The sequence below is a fragment of the Parus major genome, chromosome 1A, assembly GCF_001522545.3.
Source record: "Parus major isolate Abel chromosome 1A, Parus_major1.1, whole genome shotgun sequence".
NCBI classification, from domain to species: domain Eukaryota; kingdom Metazoa; phylum Chordata; class Aves; order Passeriformes; family Paridae; genus Parus; species Parus major.
The window spans coordinates 46,762,158-46,775,945 of NC_031773.1; the positions used below are offsets into that span (position 1 = coordinate 46,762,158).

Here is a 13,788-nt window from a genome sequence, read left to right on the forward strand (position 1 = left end):
TTATCCGGGCCGCGCGGCGCCCTGGGAACTACAATTCCCGGCAGCCCCCGCGCCGCCGCGCACAGAGAAGATGGCGGCCGCCACGGGGCGTGCGGCGGGCGCGGTGCCGGCGGGATACACGGGTGAGGGGCAGCGCGGGGTACCGGGAGCGGCGCCGGCGGGATACACGGGTGAGGGGCAGCGCGGGGTACCGGGAGCGGCGCCGGCGGGATACACGGGTGAGGGGCAGCGCGGGGTACCGGGAGCGGCGCCGGCGGGATACACGGGTGAGGGGCAGCGCGGGAAACGGGGCCGGGGCGGCAGCGGCGTCTCAGAGCGGTGCGTCCCTCGCAGCTCTGGCGGTGAAGTTCGCGGAGCGGCAGCGCTCGCCGCACTGCCTGTTGGTGAAGGAGCACCAGGTGCGGGAAGGGGCCGACACTGCGCACCCGCCTCGCCGGACGCTCTTCGTCCTCAACGTGCCCCCGTACTGCGGCCCGGTGAGTGGGGGCGGCTGGGCGCCGAGGACAGGGCCTTGCGGGCCCGGGAGCTGGCGTGCCTCGGGGCTGATACGGGCGGAGGGCCGGGCTGGGGCTCGGGGAGCTGCCCGGAGAGCTCTGCAGGCTGTTTGAGGGAGGCATCGCTCCTGCTTTACTGTGTACTTTCTCTTCGTGTTAAGGACGCTCTGTCTAGGCTGTTCTCTCGCTGCGGGCATGTGCAGTCTGTGGACATGTGTGATAAGCCAGGTCCAGGAGAGAAAAAAGATAAACTGACGTCCAAATTCTTCGATCACAAAACTCCGAAGGTAAAGCTTGGACAGGGGAGTGGAATACTGATGCTTTAGTGGGAAAAGATGGCAAATACTAAATGGTTCTCTTCAGAACATGAGGCATGGGAAACCGTATGGGACATCGGGTGACATGATTACTTACTTAAATTGACACTGTCTTTTTTTTTTGGTATCCTACTGCCACTTGTGGTTTGACTTTTATTTTATTTTTTAAAGTTATTTGTACTGCAGTTGCTTGCACCATCACCAGTGTCTCTAACATATCTTAGTCACCTGGGTGTTTCTTTTCTTCTAGGGATTTCAAGTAGCATATGTGGTGTTCAGGAAAGCAGCAGCTGTCCAGGCAGCCAAGGCTCTATCAAAGGAAGGTCCCTTGCTAATATCAACAAAGAGCCACCCTGTGAAAACCGGCATTAGCAGTATGTCAGCTCTAGCTATCTTTCCATGGGCCAATGCCAGGGAAGAACTATACTCGTTGTTTGCTGAGTTCTACCGTGCATGTCCCATTTTGTCCTAAGCTGAGGAATGTTCAGTGTTTTGTGTGCTTTTATTATTTACATGGTAGCAATTTTATTGAACCAGGTATTGAAGTCTGGTCCGGTGACCCTATGGGAGAGTGGGGACACTTGGAAGGGTCCTTTTTCCTGACATCTTTTCAGTATTGCATAGATTCAGAGATACTGTCTGCATCTTGTCCTCAAAATGGAGACCAGACTCATGCAGCAGGCACCAGATGTCTGTCAAGTTGACAGCACTTCACAATATAACCCCTTGACAGAAGCACAGCCCTGAATGTTGTACCCCTGGGCTTATAAGGCTAGCCCACTTCTGCCTGGGCAAGTTGCAAAGTCTTCCCATCGCGTATTGGTTGTGCTCGCAGCCAAGTTGGTTTGAGCTGTGGTGGAGGGAAGCTGAACATAAATGGGAACAACGTGTCCTTCCCCCACTCGAGTTCACTCTAGAGCTGCCCAAAAGTACCACGCTAGCCTGCTTCTAACAGCAGCTACTGCTGACTTGTGCCCTCTCTCTTCCAGAGTGGATCGCCAGCTATGAGGCCTCCATTGTGAATCCGAAGGAGCTGAAGGCTGAAGTGGATGCCTACATGCAAGACTATGATAAAAAGATGGCAGAGGTGAGGCCAGGCTAGGGAGGGAACCAAGCTAAGCAGTTTTCTTGGGGCAGAGGGAAAGAAGAGAGATTTCTCAGTGCTCTGGCCATATTGGGAAGGGCTGAGGATCCCTCTCTTTGGCAGAGGTTTTTTACTCCCAGTTGCTGGTGGTTTGGTCTGTAACACCTGACCCTTCCCCTAGGGCTTACAATGGATATCCCCAGATAAATTGGTTTGTGGCTGACATGCAATGTGACTGAGAGTTATGGAGGACTGAGAATGCCTGTAGTCCTGATCCCATGGCTTCCTTTAAATCTCGTGTGGAAGCAGGAGCTGTAACTTTGTTTAAAGGAGGGCTGCGGGGGAGTTGTGCATTAGGCTGTACATCTGCACTGGGCTGCCTCACCCTCCTGCCATTACAGGAAGAAGCCAAAGCAGCCAAGGAGGAGGGTGTTCCAGATGAGGAGGGCTGGGTGAAGGTGACCCGGAAGGGCCGCAAGCCTGGCCTGCCGCGGACAGAGGCTGCCAACCTGCGCGTGCTGGAGAAGGAGAAACAGAAAAGGGCCCGCAAAGAGCTGCTCAATTTCTATGCCTGGCAGCACCGCGAGACCAAGAGAGAGCGTGAGTGTGCAAGTCTCCTCCTACCCCTGCCCGTGTCTCTTGTGTCACACTGTGGCCCGAAGAGCGTCCTTCTGCCTTCAGGGGAGGCTACGTTGCTGCCAGTAAGCAATTGGCTGGCTGGATCTGAACGGCCTCTTGCCACCACCTGTCCTAGCAAGGGCTGATGGAATATTTTGTGGGAGGGTGTGTAGGTTGTGATTTTCCAAGAGGTGCTTATTCAGTCTGCACAAAGGCCGTGATTGAAGGGGGAAACTAGCCAATTCCTCCCCAAGAGGGAGCTGCAGCACCACCGCCAGAGATGAACGGCTGGAGCCCCAGCTTGGCACTCAGCCGAGGTGTAAAAGGACTCCCTCTGGAAACTGTATGGCTGTTGGGACTGAGCCCCTCCGGTGTGTGGAAGTGAAGCTCCCAGTAGAGGGAGGTCTGCTGCTCTCGTGTGACCTGTTCTTTCTTTGTGTTTTAGACATTGCCCAGTTAAGGAAGAAATTTGAGGAGGACAAGCAGAGGATCGCACTGATGCGAGCCCAGCGCAAGTTTCGGCCATACTAGGTTGTGCTGAGCTGTTCTTCAGGTGCCTGCGCTGGGTAGGAGAGATCCCTACTGACTCCATTTGCCAAAGGATTTTGGGGAATTGAGGCAGCTTTGGATTGCCTTTGCCTTTACCTTTGGATCTGAAATGGGAGATCCCAGCAACTGCTGCTGGAGGAGAGTTCCCTTTATTTGCACCCGTATCCTGCTCTTCTGTCATTCAGCTCCATGGCAGCACTTCTCACGGTGCTCAGGTCAAGGGGCTGAAGCACATCCTGTGACAACCTGCCACCCAAAAACACACCTCCTAAAGCTTGGTGAGAACTGGGATTGACCTAGTGCAGCCTCTGGAAGGGCAGGGAATGGCTGAAGAACTGTAAATAAACTGCTGCTACTGTTTTCAGAACATGGGAATGCTTCTCTCTTCCCCCCAGTCCCCTGTGGGAAACGGCTTCTTGTGTGCTGGGGTGGTGCTAAAAATTATGGCTTGTAACCTAATGCTCCTTTGCACATTTTATTGAAGGAACGAGGAGGAAAGCAACTTTAGGAAAAAAACTAACTTTGACCTGTTGTCACAAGGAAAGATCAGTGGTTTGGTACAGAGCTCTACCCCTTATCTTGGTGACTCCCTCCCTGGCCAAGTATCGTGGTGCCCAGTCATCCAGCTGTGTGCATGGAGTCTGCAGCTATGTCTAGGCCATGGGAAATTCCTGATACCCAGAACTGTTGCAAGAACAAATGCCACTTTGAGCAGCCTGGTTTGGAAAGAGAAACTAGACTCTCCACGCCCTGTTTCCACTTAACCTGTCCCCAGCCCACAGAAGGCAGGTAAGGATGGCAGCAGGCATGTTTAGGTGTGGGGCAGTGCTTTTGTACTGCTCCTATAGCATTTGTGCACCTTTAGAAGTAACTGGTAGCTCTGTGATCAAAGTAACCCACCCAGCCCCAGGCTTTTAAACTTTTATTTTACTACCTGTAACTTCATTAGAGATGTGACCATAAATGTAAGGTGGAAGTGGTGGTAAATTCCAGAGAGCTGAGATAAAATGGATTTACCCTCTCCTAAAAAACCAACTGCACATACAGTTTGCATTGCTTGCAGAGATGACAGGCCTGGCTGCTTCAGTGAGCTGTTTGCATCAATGTAACTGGGAGGCAGATCCTTGGTAGGGCTTACCTAAGGCACACAGTGTGTAAAAATTGCTGCCTCCCAAGATGCATTTTAGCTGCTTGGGTGAATGGCCTGAAAGGAGGTTTGTTCTTCTGTAGTGTCAAGAAATACTTAACATTAGAACATTAATCTTTATTTAGAACAGAAATCATCTCTGCCAACTTTTCCGTAATTTGTAGTTCTCCCAGCTGCTTCAGCTAGAGGATAGGGACATTCTCTAGCATTCATTAAAATGGCCTTCTCTGCACAGGTGAGCTCTTATTTAAGCTGATTCTTAAAAAAAACCCAGTAGCTCTCACAGCGGAACAGAGACACTGAGGCCCTCTGAGCTCATGCATCTATGGAAGTAAGAAGAGAAGCAGAACACTTTTCTTGTTTTTCAGCAGGTTAAATCCTAGGAGCAGCCTGTCTGTACCATCCGCAGGGAGGAGGCAAGAGGAGTCTCCTCTCTTGCAGTGCCAAAGCTGCTGCTGCTGTCACAGAGGATGCTTCTGCCTGTGTTTGCTCCATTTCAGGGTGCAAGTTTGGAATAAGCCAAGGGGAAGGCCACTTTGGGCCTCTATCCCTGTACTCACAGAGCTGGAAGTAGAGCAAGGATTCCTTCTCCCTTTGGCAAATGAGGTACTTTACTCAGCTCTCCTTGAGAGAACCCCTGGCAGACCTGCTTCCACCCTGCAGTGAGCTAAGCATAGGAAAGATTATCACAATCTGATGTTGGATGCGAGGTAGGAATGGTGATAAATCTGGAGCTTGCTTGTTAGCTCCCAATTTTCCTGGACTGCTGCAGTTGTGAGCGCTTCCTAAAGTCTGGCCCTGGTGTTCTGTGATGTCAGGAAGTTGCTGATGATTCCAGATACCATTTTGGGCTCGTTCAGGTGCACAAAATGACTTCCAGGCACTTCTGCTAACTGGATGTGCTGGAGGGAAAGGACACAACATGTGGACCAGGAAAGTGTTCCCTCAGGTACACACTGCTTGCTTTACAACACTTGTGGGAAGGGACAGGGCAAGTGAGGCAGGACAGAGACGGGAGAACCAGGGAAGAGCTGAGTCCAGAGGGCAGTACTTACTTGGGACTTAGGCAGCAAGGACAAAGTTGTTTTCCTCCCCCCATTTCATCCCTCTCCACCCGATGTGAGAGCTGTGATGTTCAAGACAAATCACCCAGTGGATGGTGCCCACCAAGGTCAGCTGCTTCCCAGCTGCTGTTCCCAGGCTGGTGGCAAATCAAGATGCAAGGATGAAGTTTGCTCTCACCTCTTTGAGGGTAGATTCAAATGCCTCCTGCAGAGCTTTCACAAAGTGATTTCTGCTGGGTAGGTTGTGTGGTACCAAGAGTCCATCTTGTGATCTGAAAAACAACAGTGAGGCTCAGTACAGCACCCAGTGTGCCTCCATTTTTCTTTGTGGCTGTCCTGGGCAGAAGCAGTGTCCACAAGACAGTAGGGTGACAGACCCAACTGCTCTTTCCAGGCTGCTGCTAAAAGGTGGGTGGCAGGGTCTTAGGTGGCAGTCAGAATGCACCACACAGCTTGCATAAGCAGCTATTTTCTGTCAGACTCTGTAAAACCTTGGGTGACTGCCTAGTGGTATCAGAGTGGAGACTGGCTAAATATTGTCCTCCCTGGGCTGGCTCTGTAACTGGTCTGAGAACATAATTTCCTGTCCTGTTCTGCTTAGTGATCTTTACTTTTTCCTTCCTTAGAGTTTTCATATCTCCCTTCAGTCCCTTCTGCCTCTCTTTCCTGCTTATTTAACCAAGTTTTGTCCTGCTCAGAGAGGGAGCTACCAGGGCAGTTGCCCTGAAGTCAGCATTAGATCTCCCGCAGAGCTGATGATGCTGTCTCCTACTGTGCTGGTGATGGGACAAGGTGACATCCCAGGCTCAAAGGCATTTCTATGGCCCAGAGGACTTGACCTCATCACAATGTTACATTTCTGGACAAGCAGGAATAACCTGAACCTCTTATGATACTAAAACAGGTCAGGGAAACCAAAACTGCACCTCTTTTCTCAACTGCTAGCACTTCCTCTTGTTTTCTAGACAATCTTTTAACAGCACCCCACCAGCCAAGAGCCCTGCACACCTTGCCCTCCGAGGAGATGGGAAAAGGCAGAGGACAACTCATAGAACATGCTGTGCACCCAGATAGCTTAACAGCTTGTTGGACTCTGCAAGCTACTGGCCATGTCCCCAAAGCTGCTTGCTCCAGGTGCCACACAAAAGAGCTTGCAGGAGCTCAGTCAGACCAGGGGCTTCAAGAGCCGTTGGAGGAGATGGAGACAGCTGTAGTTTCACCTGTTTGCTCAGGCAAGAGGTTTTTGGGCCTGGAGAAGGGGGCAGGCTGGGTTGCTGACTTGAGTAGTCAGGTCAGGAGGATAGCAAGTATGGGTGGTGCTGTGGAGGGTCATGTAGTTGCCAGGATGGTCCCTTGCTGTAGTGCCAAGGAATGGGAAGTTGAGAGGTGGGATTGTGAAGCATAGGGAAGATGGGGCAGGACTGTATCCTCAGTCAGCCTTCCACCAGGGAGTCCCAGCCTGAAAGCAGAGTGCCAGGCTGGGTGGATGTTCCAGTTGCTCTCTGCCTTCTCCAGGAGCCTGCCCAACTCAGGGCAGTGGTGAGGAACTGGCAAATACTTCTCACATTTGTAGTTGTTACCCTAGCTGGCCAAAAGTCTGGATGACTGGTGCAGAGGAAGGGGTAGTAGAGGACTCCTTCCTAGCCTTCATTCCTTCCACTGAGAGAAATCAAGGGTTGGTTTGTGCCTCACTCACACGATGATGAGAACACGGTCCTGGATCTTCTGCAGGAGCTTCACACACTGCTCCACTGTGAAGAACTCTCGACTTTGCTGCAGGTGCAAAGAGAGGGAAAGTTTCAAAGGTCAGGGACAGCAGCTGGGGGAGGGGCCTCCCCAAGCCCTCCTGCACAAGTGGTTCTGAAGGTAGAAGTAGCTGAAGCTTCCATGCTGGGACATGACAAGCATCCAGGCTGCACAAAGAAGTAGCTGGCTCTGCAAAGGCTCCTTCTCTCCAGCTGTGTTTCAGGGCTGCCAACAACATTGCCTGCTGAGCTGCAGCACATATGGGAATGATCTCATGGAGAAAAGCTTTAAAAATCCTTTTACTAAAAAGGAGAGAGTACGTTACCCTGGCTTCCATATCCTGGCAGTAGCACAGGTAGAGGAAGCCCTATTTGCTCAAAAGTGGCACAAAACTATCAAAATATCAAACCTAAGGACTTTGCTCCACTCCCCTTCTTATTCAGGTCATCTGACAAAGAAGCTGACAGAAAGCACCCATCCATCTGCTGCCTGAAGAGTTATAACAGCAGGAAAATGTGGCCAGGAGGCCCTGGGGCAGAGGAACTTCTAAAAAAACAAATGGTAACATTTTCCAGTGACTCTGTAAGCTGAATCCATGATCAAGTGCAGACTCTTTTAAAAGCATCATTTAAAGGACACATGGGAATTAAGAAAGCAGAAAGTAAGTGGCTGGGTGGAGGCAGGGCCTAGCTCAGTGAGCAGGCATCCTCTATTTAGATGTTCTGTAAGCTCAGGGCTCCAAAGTAGCAAGGGGGCACATCAGAAGAGCAGTGCTCACCGTACGGGCTCTCATGTCTCTGTTATACACCAGCCCTGGAAAGAAAAAACAAAACATTTTCATGTTTCATAGGAGCAGGAGTTGTTCTGTTTTAATTTGCTTCTGGGGTCTGCCCAAGACTTTGAGATGCGAGGAATAGGACTGATACAGATTTCTTCTTTTTTAAATTTCTTTCGTTTAGCTGTTCTAGGATTTGAACACCAAACCCACTTGCTGGGAATGGAGAACTCTGCCTCCAGACTTAATTGATGCCATTCAGGCTGCGTAAATCTGTAGCTAGGGCACCCTGTACCCTGCAGAAGACAATGGCTGTTGGCACCAGTCCCTTCCCACACCCAGCAGTGGCCCAGCATCACACAGCCCCTTACCAGCGGGTGTCTCAGTTGCTCCTCGCTGCAGCAGGATTGCCCCACCCTCTGCTGTCAGATGGCTGTTTGCTTCTAGAAGCCTGAGGGAGACATGGGAGAGAGATTGTGATGCTGGGAAAAGGGAGGACATGAAGCAAAAATGGCATCACAAGGCAACAGTGAGCTCTCAAGCTGCTTCAGGAAGAAGCATCAGCTTCCGGCAGCAGAAGCAAAAGGTCTTGCTGGGATTCCAGAAGAGGACTTGAAAGGTGAAATGCAGGGACAGTTTTCCTTTCTCATTTGTGCAGCTGTAACTCTGTTGAGGTGAGGGCAGGCAGTAAATAAAGAGGATGGATGGGAACCCACCTCTGCAATGCTGCTTCGGGGCTCCGTGCTTTGGGAGTTTGCTGCTTTGCTTCCAGACTCAGTAGTCTGTCAATCACATTCCGCTTTGATTTCAGCCATTCCTCAGTGTCCTGAAACACAGAGAGGTAGGGAAGAGGAGTAACCCTTTCTTCTGAATGATTTTCCCCCTTATTGGAGAGTACAAGAGGGAATTTCACCCTTCAACATCCCTCAGAAGTGGTACCAGTTATGGGTATCTTATTAAAAATGTCCATTTCTGGGAGAAAGGGAACATCAATACTGCTGTAATGAACTTAATAATTTCTTATCCTTGCTATCTTTTCTAACCCTTCCTACCTCACTTCCGAGTTGAGGACAACTCTCCTCTGGTACTTTTTGTATCTAACCTATGGCTTCTGTCCCACTACTGCCAACAAAAGCTCCAGTACCTGGTAGCAATGATGGCGAGTTGGAAATGTAGCTTTATGAGCTGCCAGGAACAGAAAAAGAAATCCACCAATCTTGTACCCAGGTCATCCAACAAGCTGTTGGCAAAAAGATAACCTCAGCTGGCAGTTGCCTGGACAGAGGTTCCAGTTTCCTTTGTACAAGGGCTTGGCACAGACAAGCAAATTTCAGTGCTAAGGGACTACAAGATGTGGATCTCTACCAAGTGTGCCCCAAGGACCACCCTAAGGACAGACTTCAGTCTGTGCAACAAGGGACTTTGACCTAGCAGGAAGTGGTCACATCAGTGTTTTCTCTGAACAAGTGAGGGGAAAAAAAAAAAAGCATCTATTTTTGTATTTTTAAAAAGTGAAGGGAAGGACACATGAGATCTAACCTCTGGAGCTAGAAGAAAGCCAAGACTTTCCAGCAGGATCAGCTTGTCCACCATCTCAGGATAAAGGAAACAGAACTGAGGAGAGATGAAACAATAACAACGAAAAGCTGAGCACCGAGTGATGTCTTTATTGTACTGTATAGGAGAGGGGTCAGGGAAGAGCCTCTCCTCCCCTGAGATCCAGGTCTGTCCCTTCATTCCTATCCCATTTGTTGTTGCAGCTGCAGAAATCACAACCCTATGAAGAAATTATGCTTTACTCACCATTCCTGCCACAGCCCCACCTGCAAAGGAGAAAAGGGTGCTCAGTAATGCACAGAACAGCCCCTGGTAACAGAGATTCACCTTCCCCACAGTAGGAGGTGCCTCAGAAATAAAAATGTGCATTGTATCATGGGATAAAACCCCAGCATAGAGGAGAGCTCTCCCAGCCCGCAATAGGTAGGGAGAGACCAGAGCTGCTGACCTGCGGTATTCCCCAACTTGAGCCATTCCCACATCCCACAAGCAGCAAAGGCCAAGGAGGAGTTACTGTTTAAAATGCCTTGGTGTGCAGGTCCTGTTAGCTGTGACCAGAGCAGCCCTGGGTAGCAAACTCCAAATTGTGGCAAAATCAAATCATACTCCAGACTCAAAGGGATGGATCCTGGAGTCCAGTTCCCCTCAGCCAGCTTTATAGCCCACCAAATGGGCTGTCTGTTTCCAGGCTTTGTGGGGACCAGGGAGGAAGGCCTGCTGTGAATTCTCCCGTGTAGACCACGCCTTTTTGCCAATCTCTGTTCCCTTCCGTGAGTGGGGGAAATGCTCACAGCAAGAGTTACCACTGTCCATACTACAGGATCTTGAAAACAGGCATTTCAAACACGGGCACAGATTTTTGAATCACTCATGCAGGAACCTCGTACTTGGCATAATATAATAAATATTCCAACCCAGCTCCTAACAGCATGTCTTGGAAGTTAATTATCTACTGATTTCTGTTAGTCTCACCACTTGCGAGGACTGGAAACACTTACCCATACTGTGACCCATGAGGGTGAACCGTCTCCACTGCAAGGCTAAATGGCAACAGAGAAAAGCAGATAGTGCTACATTAGAAACCAGAGCAGCAGCATCCTGCTGCTACTCCACTGACAGGGGCCCTTTCTCCCAGGAGGGCTTTTGCACTGCTACATTCTCTTCTTAATCCAGAAACTAATCAGCCAAGTAGGCCGGTTTTGAAGAAAAAGAGCATTCACCACCTCATTTCCGTGGTAGTTAAGTCATTCAGCTCTCAAGCTCTCTCTGTATGTCAAACAAACTCCAGCAAAGTCCCATTCACTGCCAGACCTGAGACTGGCAAGAAGCAGAAGAGCCTGACTGGGTAGCATCTGGTGGAAGAGAGAAACCTTGACAGAGCATCCTGCTGCAGGGCATTCTGCAAGACGTGTGAGGACACAGAGCCACATCTGCTGCACTGAGGGAAGTATGATTCCAAGTGAAAGCTTTCTGCACCATTTAGCACATCAGGCTCTTCAGTCCATTTTTAGGGCACTCTGGGAGGCTTACAGGAAAATACAGCTTTATCAGTGCTGCCCATCTGAAATATACCTCACTGAAAGATGGGAACATCTGAGAGCTTCTAGATGCTCTTTTGTGTACTGAAGGGGGGATGTAAAACCACACATGCCAAGTACACAAATGGACAGTTACATCAGGAGTTATTACAAGACACTTTGACTTTCAGATTTCTCAGTATGATACTAAAGCAAGTAGCAAACTGCCATCAGGGAGAACCAGAAGTTTCCAACTTCGTCCTAACACTGGTTAGGGGGTCACCGACTACTTACAAAAAGCCAGTCTGGCAAAACTATTTAGTTGCATCTCCCACTTTACCACTACTGCTTTTTTTTTTAGTATAGGAACACTACAGAAACACCCAGGGCTTACAGCTTCTTCCTTTCCCAAAACAGTGAGAAAGGGGGATGCTTATTCAGTCACAAAGCACTGGCTTACATCAAACTGAGAAGCAGGGGGAACCGATTCCTTTCCTGGCAGTAAGTGCTGCTTGCTTGTTGGAAGGAGCAGGACCAATACAGCACCCCCTCGAGGGTTCCTTCAACTACCCACCTGCTGCCACCCGGCGCACATCCGTCACATAATCTAGGAAATGGTAGGGGCAGCCTGCAGGTCGGTGGGATGACAAACCATGGCCAGAAAAATCCATTGCCACATAATAACAACCTGAAATGGAAAGAGTATCAGATGTGCAGCCTGGCCGCACAACACAAGCCATCTTGATGAGCCAGACCTACCTCTGGGGAGCAATGGAATGAGCTTGTCAAAGGTGTTGGCATTGTCCAACCAGCCATGCAGACACAGCACAGGGTGCCCCTCCGAGGGTCCCCAGGCCTTGGCTGCCACATGTCCCCAGGGCACGGGGAACTTCAGCTCTGAGAACATGCCCAAAACAGGGTGATGTCCTTGGAGAGTCACGTAGTTGGAGCAGATCCCAGGGGTCTTGTTAATGGTCTAGAGCTCTGAAAAGAGTAATACAGGTCTTTAGTAACTCACCAGTCTCCTGTGGTCTTAATTAGCAGCTTGCTGATTTATAGCTCCCCATTCAACATCCCAAGCTGCCTGTTTGGGGAATCCTCCTCCCAGCACGTACTAGCTATGCTCCTAGGAAGAAATAAGGTTTCCCTATGCAGAAGGAGAAAGCCTTCTCTCTGTCTCTGCAGCAGCTGCAACTCAACCAGAAGGCACAGGAGATCTGGCAAGAGGGAACCATGTAGAATTCCCCTAGCTAGCTGCAGTCAGCCATGCACCTGTCCTGTACCAAAAAGACAGTCTGGGGAATAAGGATGCTGCCTCCAGCATTAGACTGTTACCACCTTGTCCCCTTTTACCTTGGTGCTTCTCTTTCACACAATTGGTTGGCACATTTGTGAGAGCAGCTGGCTCTGTGCTGCACAGCAGGTCACGGCTGCCACCCGCCTGTGCACCCCCCAGGGCCAGGGGTCTTGGCATGGGATACAGAGCCACACCTACCAGGCACTTGCTCGACCTCAAACCATTTCATCCACCTGGCAATCACAGACCCTTGCTCGAGCACCAGCTCCTGAGTGAACCCAGCCTCTGGCAACCCTCCAATGGTGGTTTAAACATTTCCCTTTTATCCCCAAGCCACGGGAAACCTGACTATCCCTATCTCCAATTCTCTCATGTCATATCCCCTTCCAAGTGACTTATCCTGCGTATCTGCTCCCTTAAAAAGCCCTCTAAGACCACACAGCAATTAAATCACAATACAGCAAGTCCCTCCTGAGCCCATACCTCTCTAGGGAGTGAGTACAGAGGGGGTAGGCTGCTGTCAGGGCCCTGATGGTCCCAATCAGCCAAGCCTGGGCCTCTCCCGAGTGTGTTTAAGCTCGGCCCAGGACCAGCCGCAGCAGGGCTGCCGGAGTGCCGGTCTCCATCAGCAACGCCGTCGCCCCAGGAACCGTGGCCCTGCCTGCTGATCACGGGGCTATGTCTGATCCCAGCTGCCCTCGCTGGGCCAGAGCTTGACAAACAACCGTGGGCTGACTTTCCATGGTGTCACCATGGACCTGCCCTATCCTGAGGGCCTGGGCTCCTGACACAGCCTGATGGGCCTCCCCATTCAGTCCTTCCTGGGCCCAGCGGGGCTCCGGCCCTGGGGTCCCCCGGGCCTGGGGCGAGGCCTCCCCGGGCGGGCAGGAAGCGCCGCTACACCCGGGCGTTCGCCTCGGGGCGCCCTGAAGCGCCTGCTCCCGGTCCTGCTCCCGGCCCCGGGGAAGGGCTGCCCGGGGACCGACCCCCGTCCGACGCCGAGAGCAGCCCTCAGAGCGCCACGGCCGACCCGGCCCCGTCTCCCCTCACCTCCCTCCCGTGGCGCCCCGACCCCCTCCTACCGCTCCGTGCGGCCGGGTCGGCTGAGCAGAGGCGGTGGCAGGGCGGGCCGGGCCGGCTGCACCGCCCCGCTGCCCGCCTCCCTGGGGCGCCCGGCCTCCGCCCCCGCCTCTGTCTGCTTCGGGCTCAGTAAGAAGAACGGGAACTTAACGATGCCTGTGGGGACTGGAGCTGCGAACAACCTCCTGGGCATGATGGGAATCTCTGAGGGGTCGAAATCAAGGAGGTATGGCTGCATCCTTGACTACCTCCACAAGACACATTACTGATGATGGAAACTGCCTGTACTGTGGTGACACAGTGTGACATGTTTTAACTGTGACCCAGGAGCTTCATATTGACATCAAACAGTGCTTGACACTAACACTGCACTTCTGTCACTCTTTGATAGAGAGACTCTTCTGAACTCTTAACACTTGCTGAAATCATGTTGCTTCAGGGACAAGAGTCGCCCTCCCATACTGTGACCCATCGCAGTGAACTGACTCTACTACAGGGCCATGCTGCCACAGATACACAGCAGACAGCACTCCCTTAGCTCCA

The 13,788-nt window shown here is 51.4% G+C and overlaps 2 protein-coding genes across 5 annotated transcripts; one reads left to right on the forward strand and one right to left on the reverse strand.

The window, feature by feature from the left end:
* The first annotated feature begins 53 nt into the window (after positions 1 to 53).
* Positions 54 to 3,431, forward strand: RRP7A (ribosomal RNA processing 7 homolog A). Its single transcript, XM_015627229.3, has 7 exons — positions 54 to 122; positions 334 to 476; positions 656 to 781; positions 1,062 to 1,185; positions 1,801 to 1,898; positions 2,297 to 2,495; positions 2,959 to 3,431. Exons 1-7 carry the CDS (start codon positions 71 to 73, stop codon positions 3,042 to 3,044), a joined length of 828 nt encoding a protein of 275 aa, XP_015482715.1. The 5' UTR covers positions 54 to 70; the 3' UTR covers positions 3,045 to 3,431.
* An 874-nt stretch (positions 3,432 to 4,305) lies between these two features.
* Positions 4,306 to 13,348, reverse strand: SERHL2 (serine hydrolase like 2). 4 transcript variants are annotated; one of them, XM_015627228.2, is made up of 13 exons: positions 13,248 to 13,348; positions 11,628 to 11,852; positions 11,443 to 11,556; positions 10,350 to 10,391; positions 9,598 to 9,617; positions 9,334 to 9,408; positions 8,511 to 8,620; positions 8,166 to 8,245; positions 7,798 to 7,832; positions 6,970 to 7,046; positions 5,452 to 5,545; positions 5,265 to 5,335; positions 4,306 to 5,111 (listed from the first exon to the last, which is right to left on the reverse strand). In XM_015627228.2, the coding sequence occupies exons 2-13, from the start codon at positions 11,773 to 11,775 to the stop codon at positions 5,099 to 5,101; spliced, it is 879 nt and encodes a 292-aa protein (XP_015482714.1). In that variant the 5' UTR covers positions 11,776 to 11,852; positions 13,248 to 13,348; the 3' UTR covers positions 4,306 to 5,098. The 4 variants fall into 4 exon arrangements, with proteins under 4 accessions (XP_015482714.1, XP_015482711.1, XP_015482712.1 ...); XM_015627225.2 differs by lacking the exon at positions 5,265 to 5,335 and having other exon boundaries at positions 13,248 to 13,347; XM_015627226.2 differs by lacking the exon at positions 5,265 to 5,335 and having other exon boundaries at positions 13,216 to 13,290.
* Positions 13,349 to 13,788: the final 440 nt, after the last annotated feature.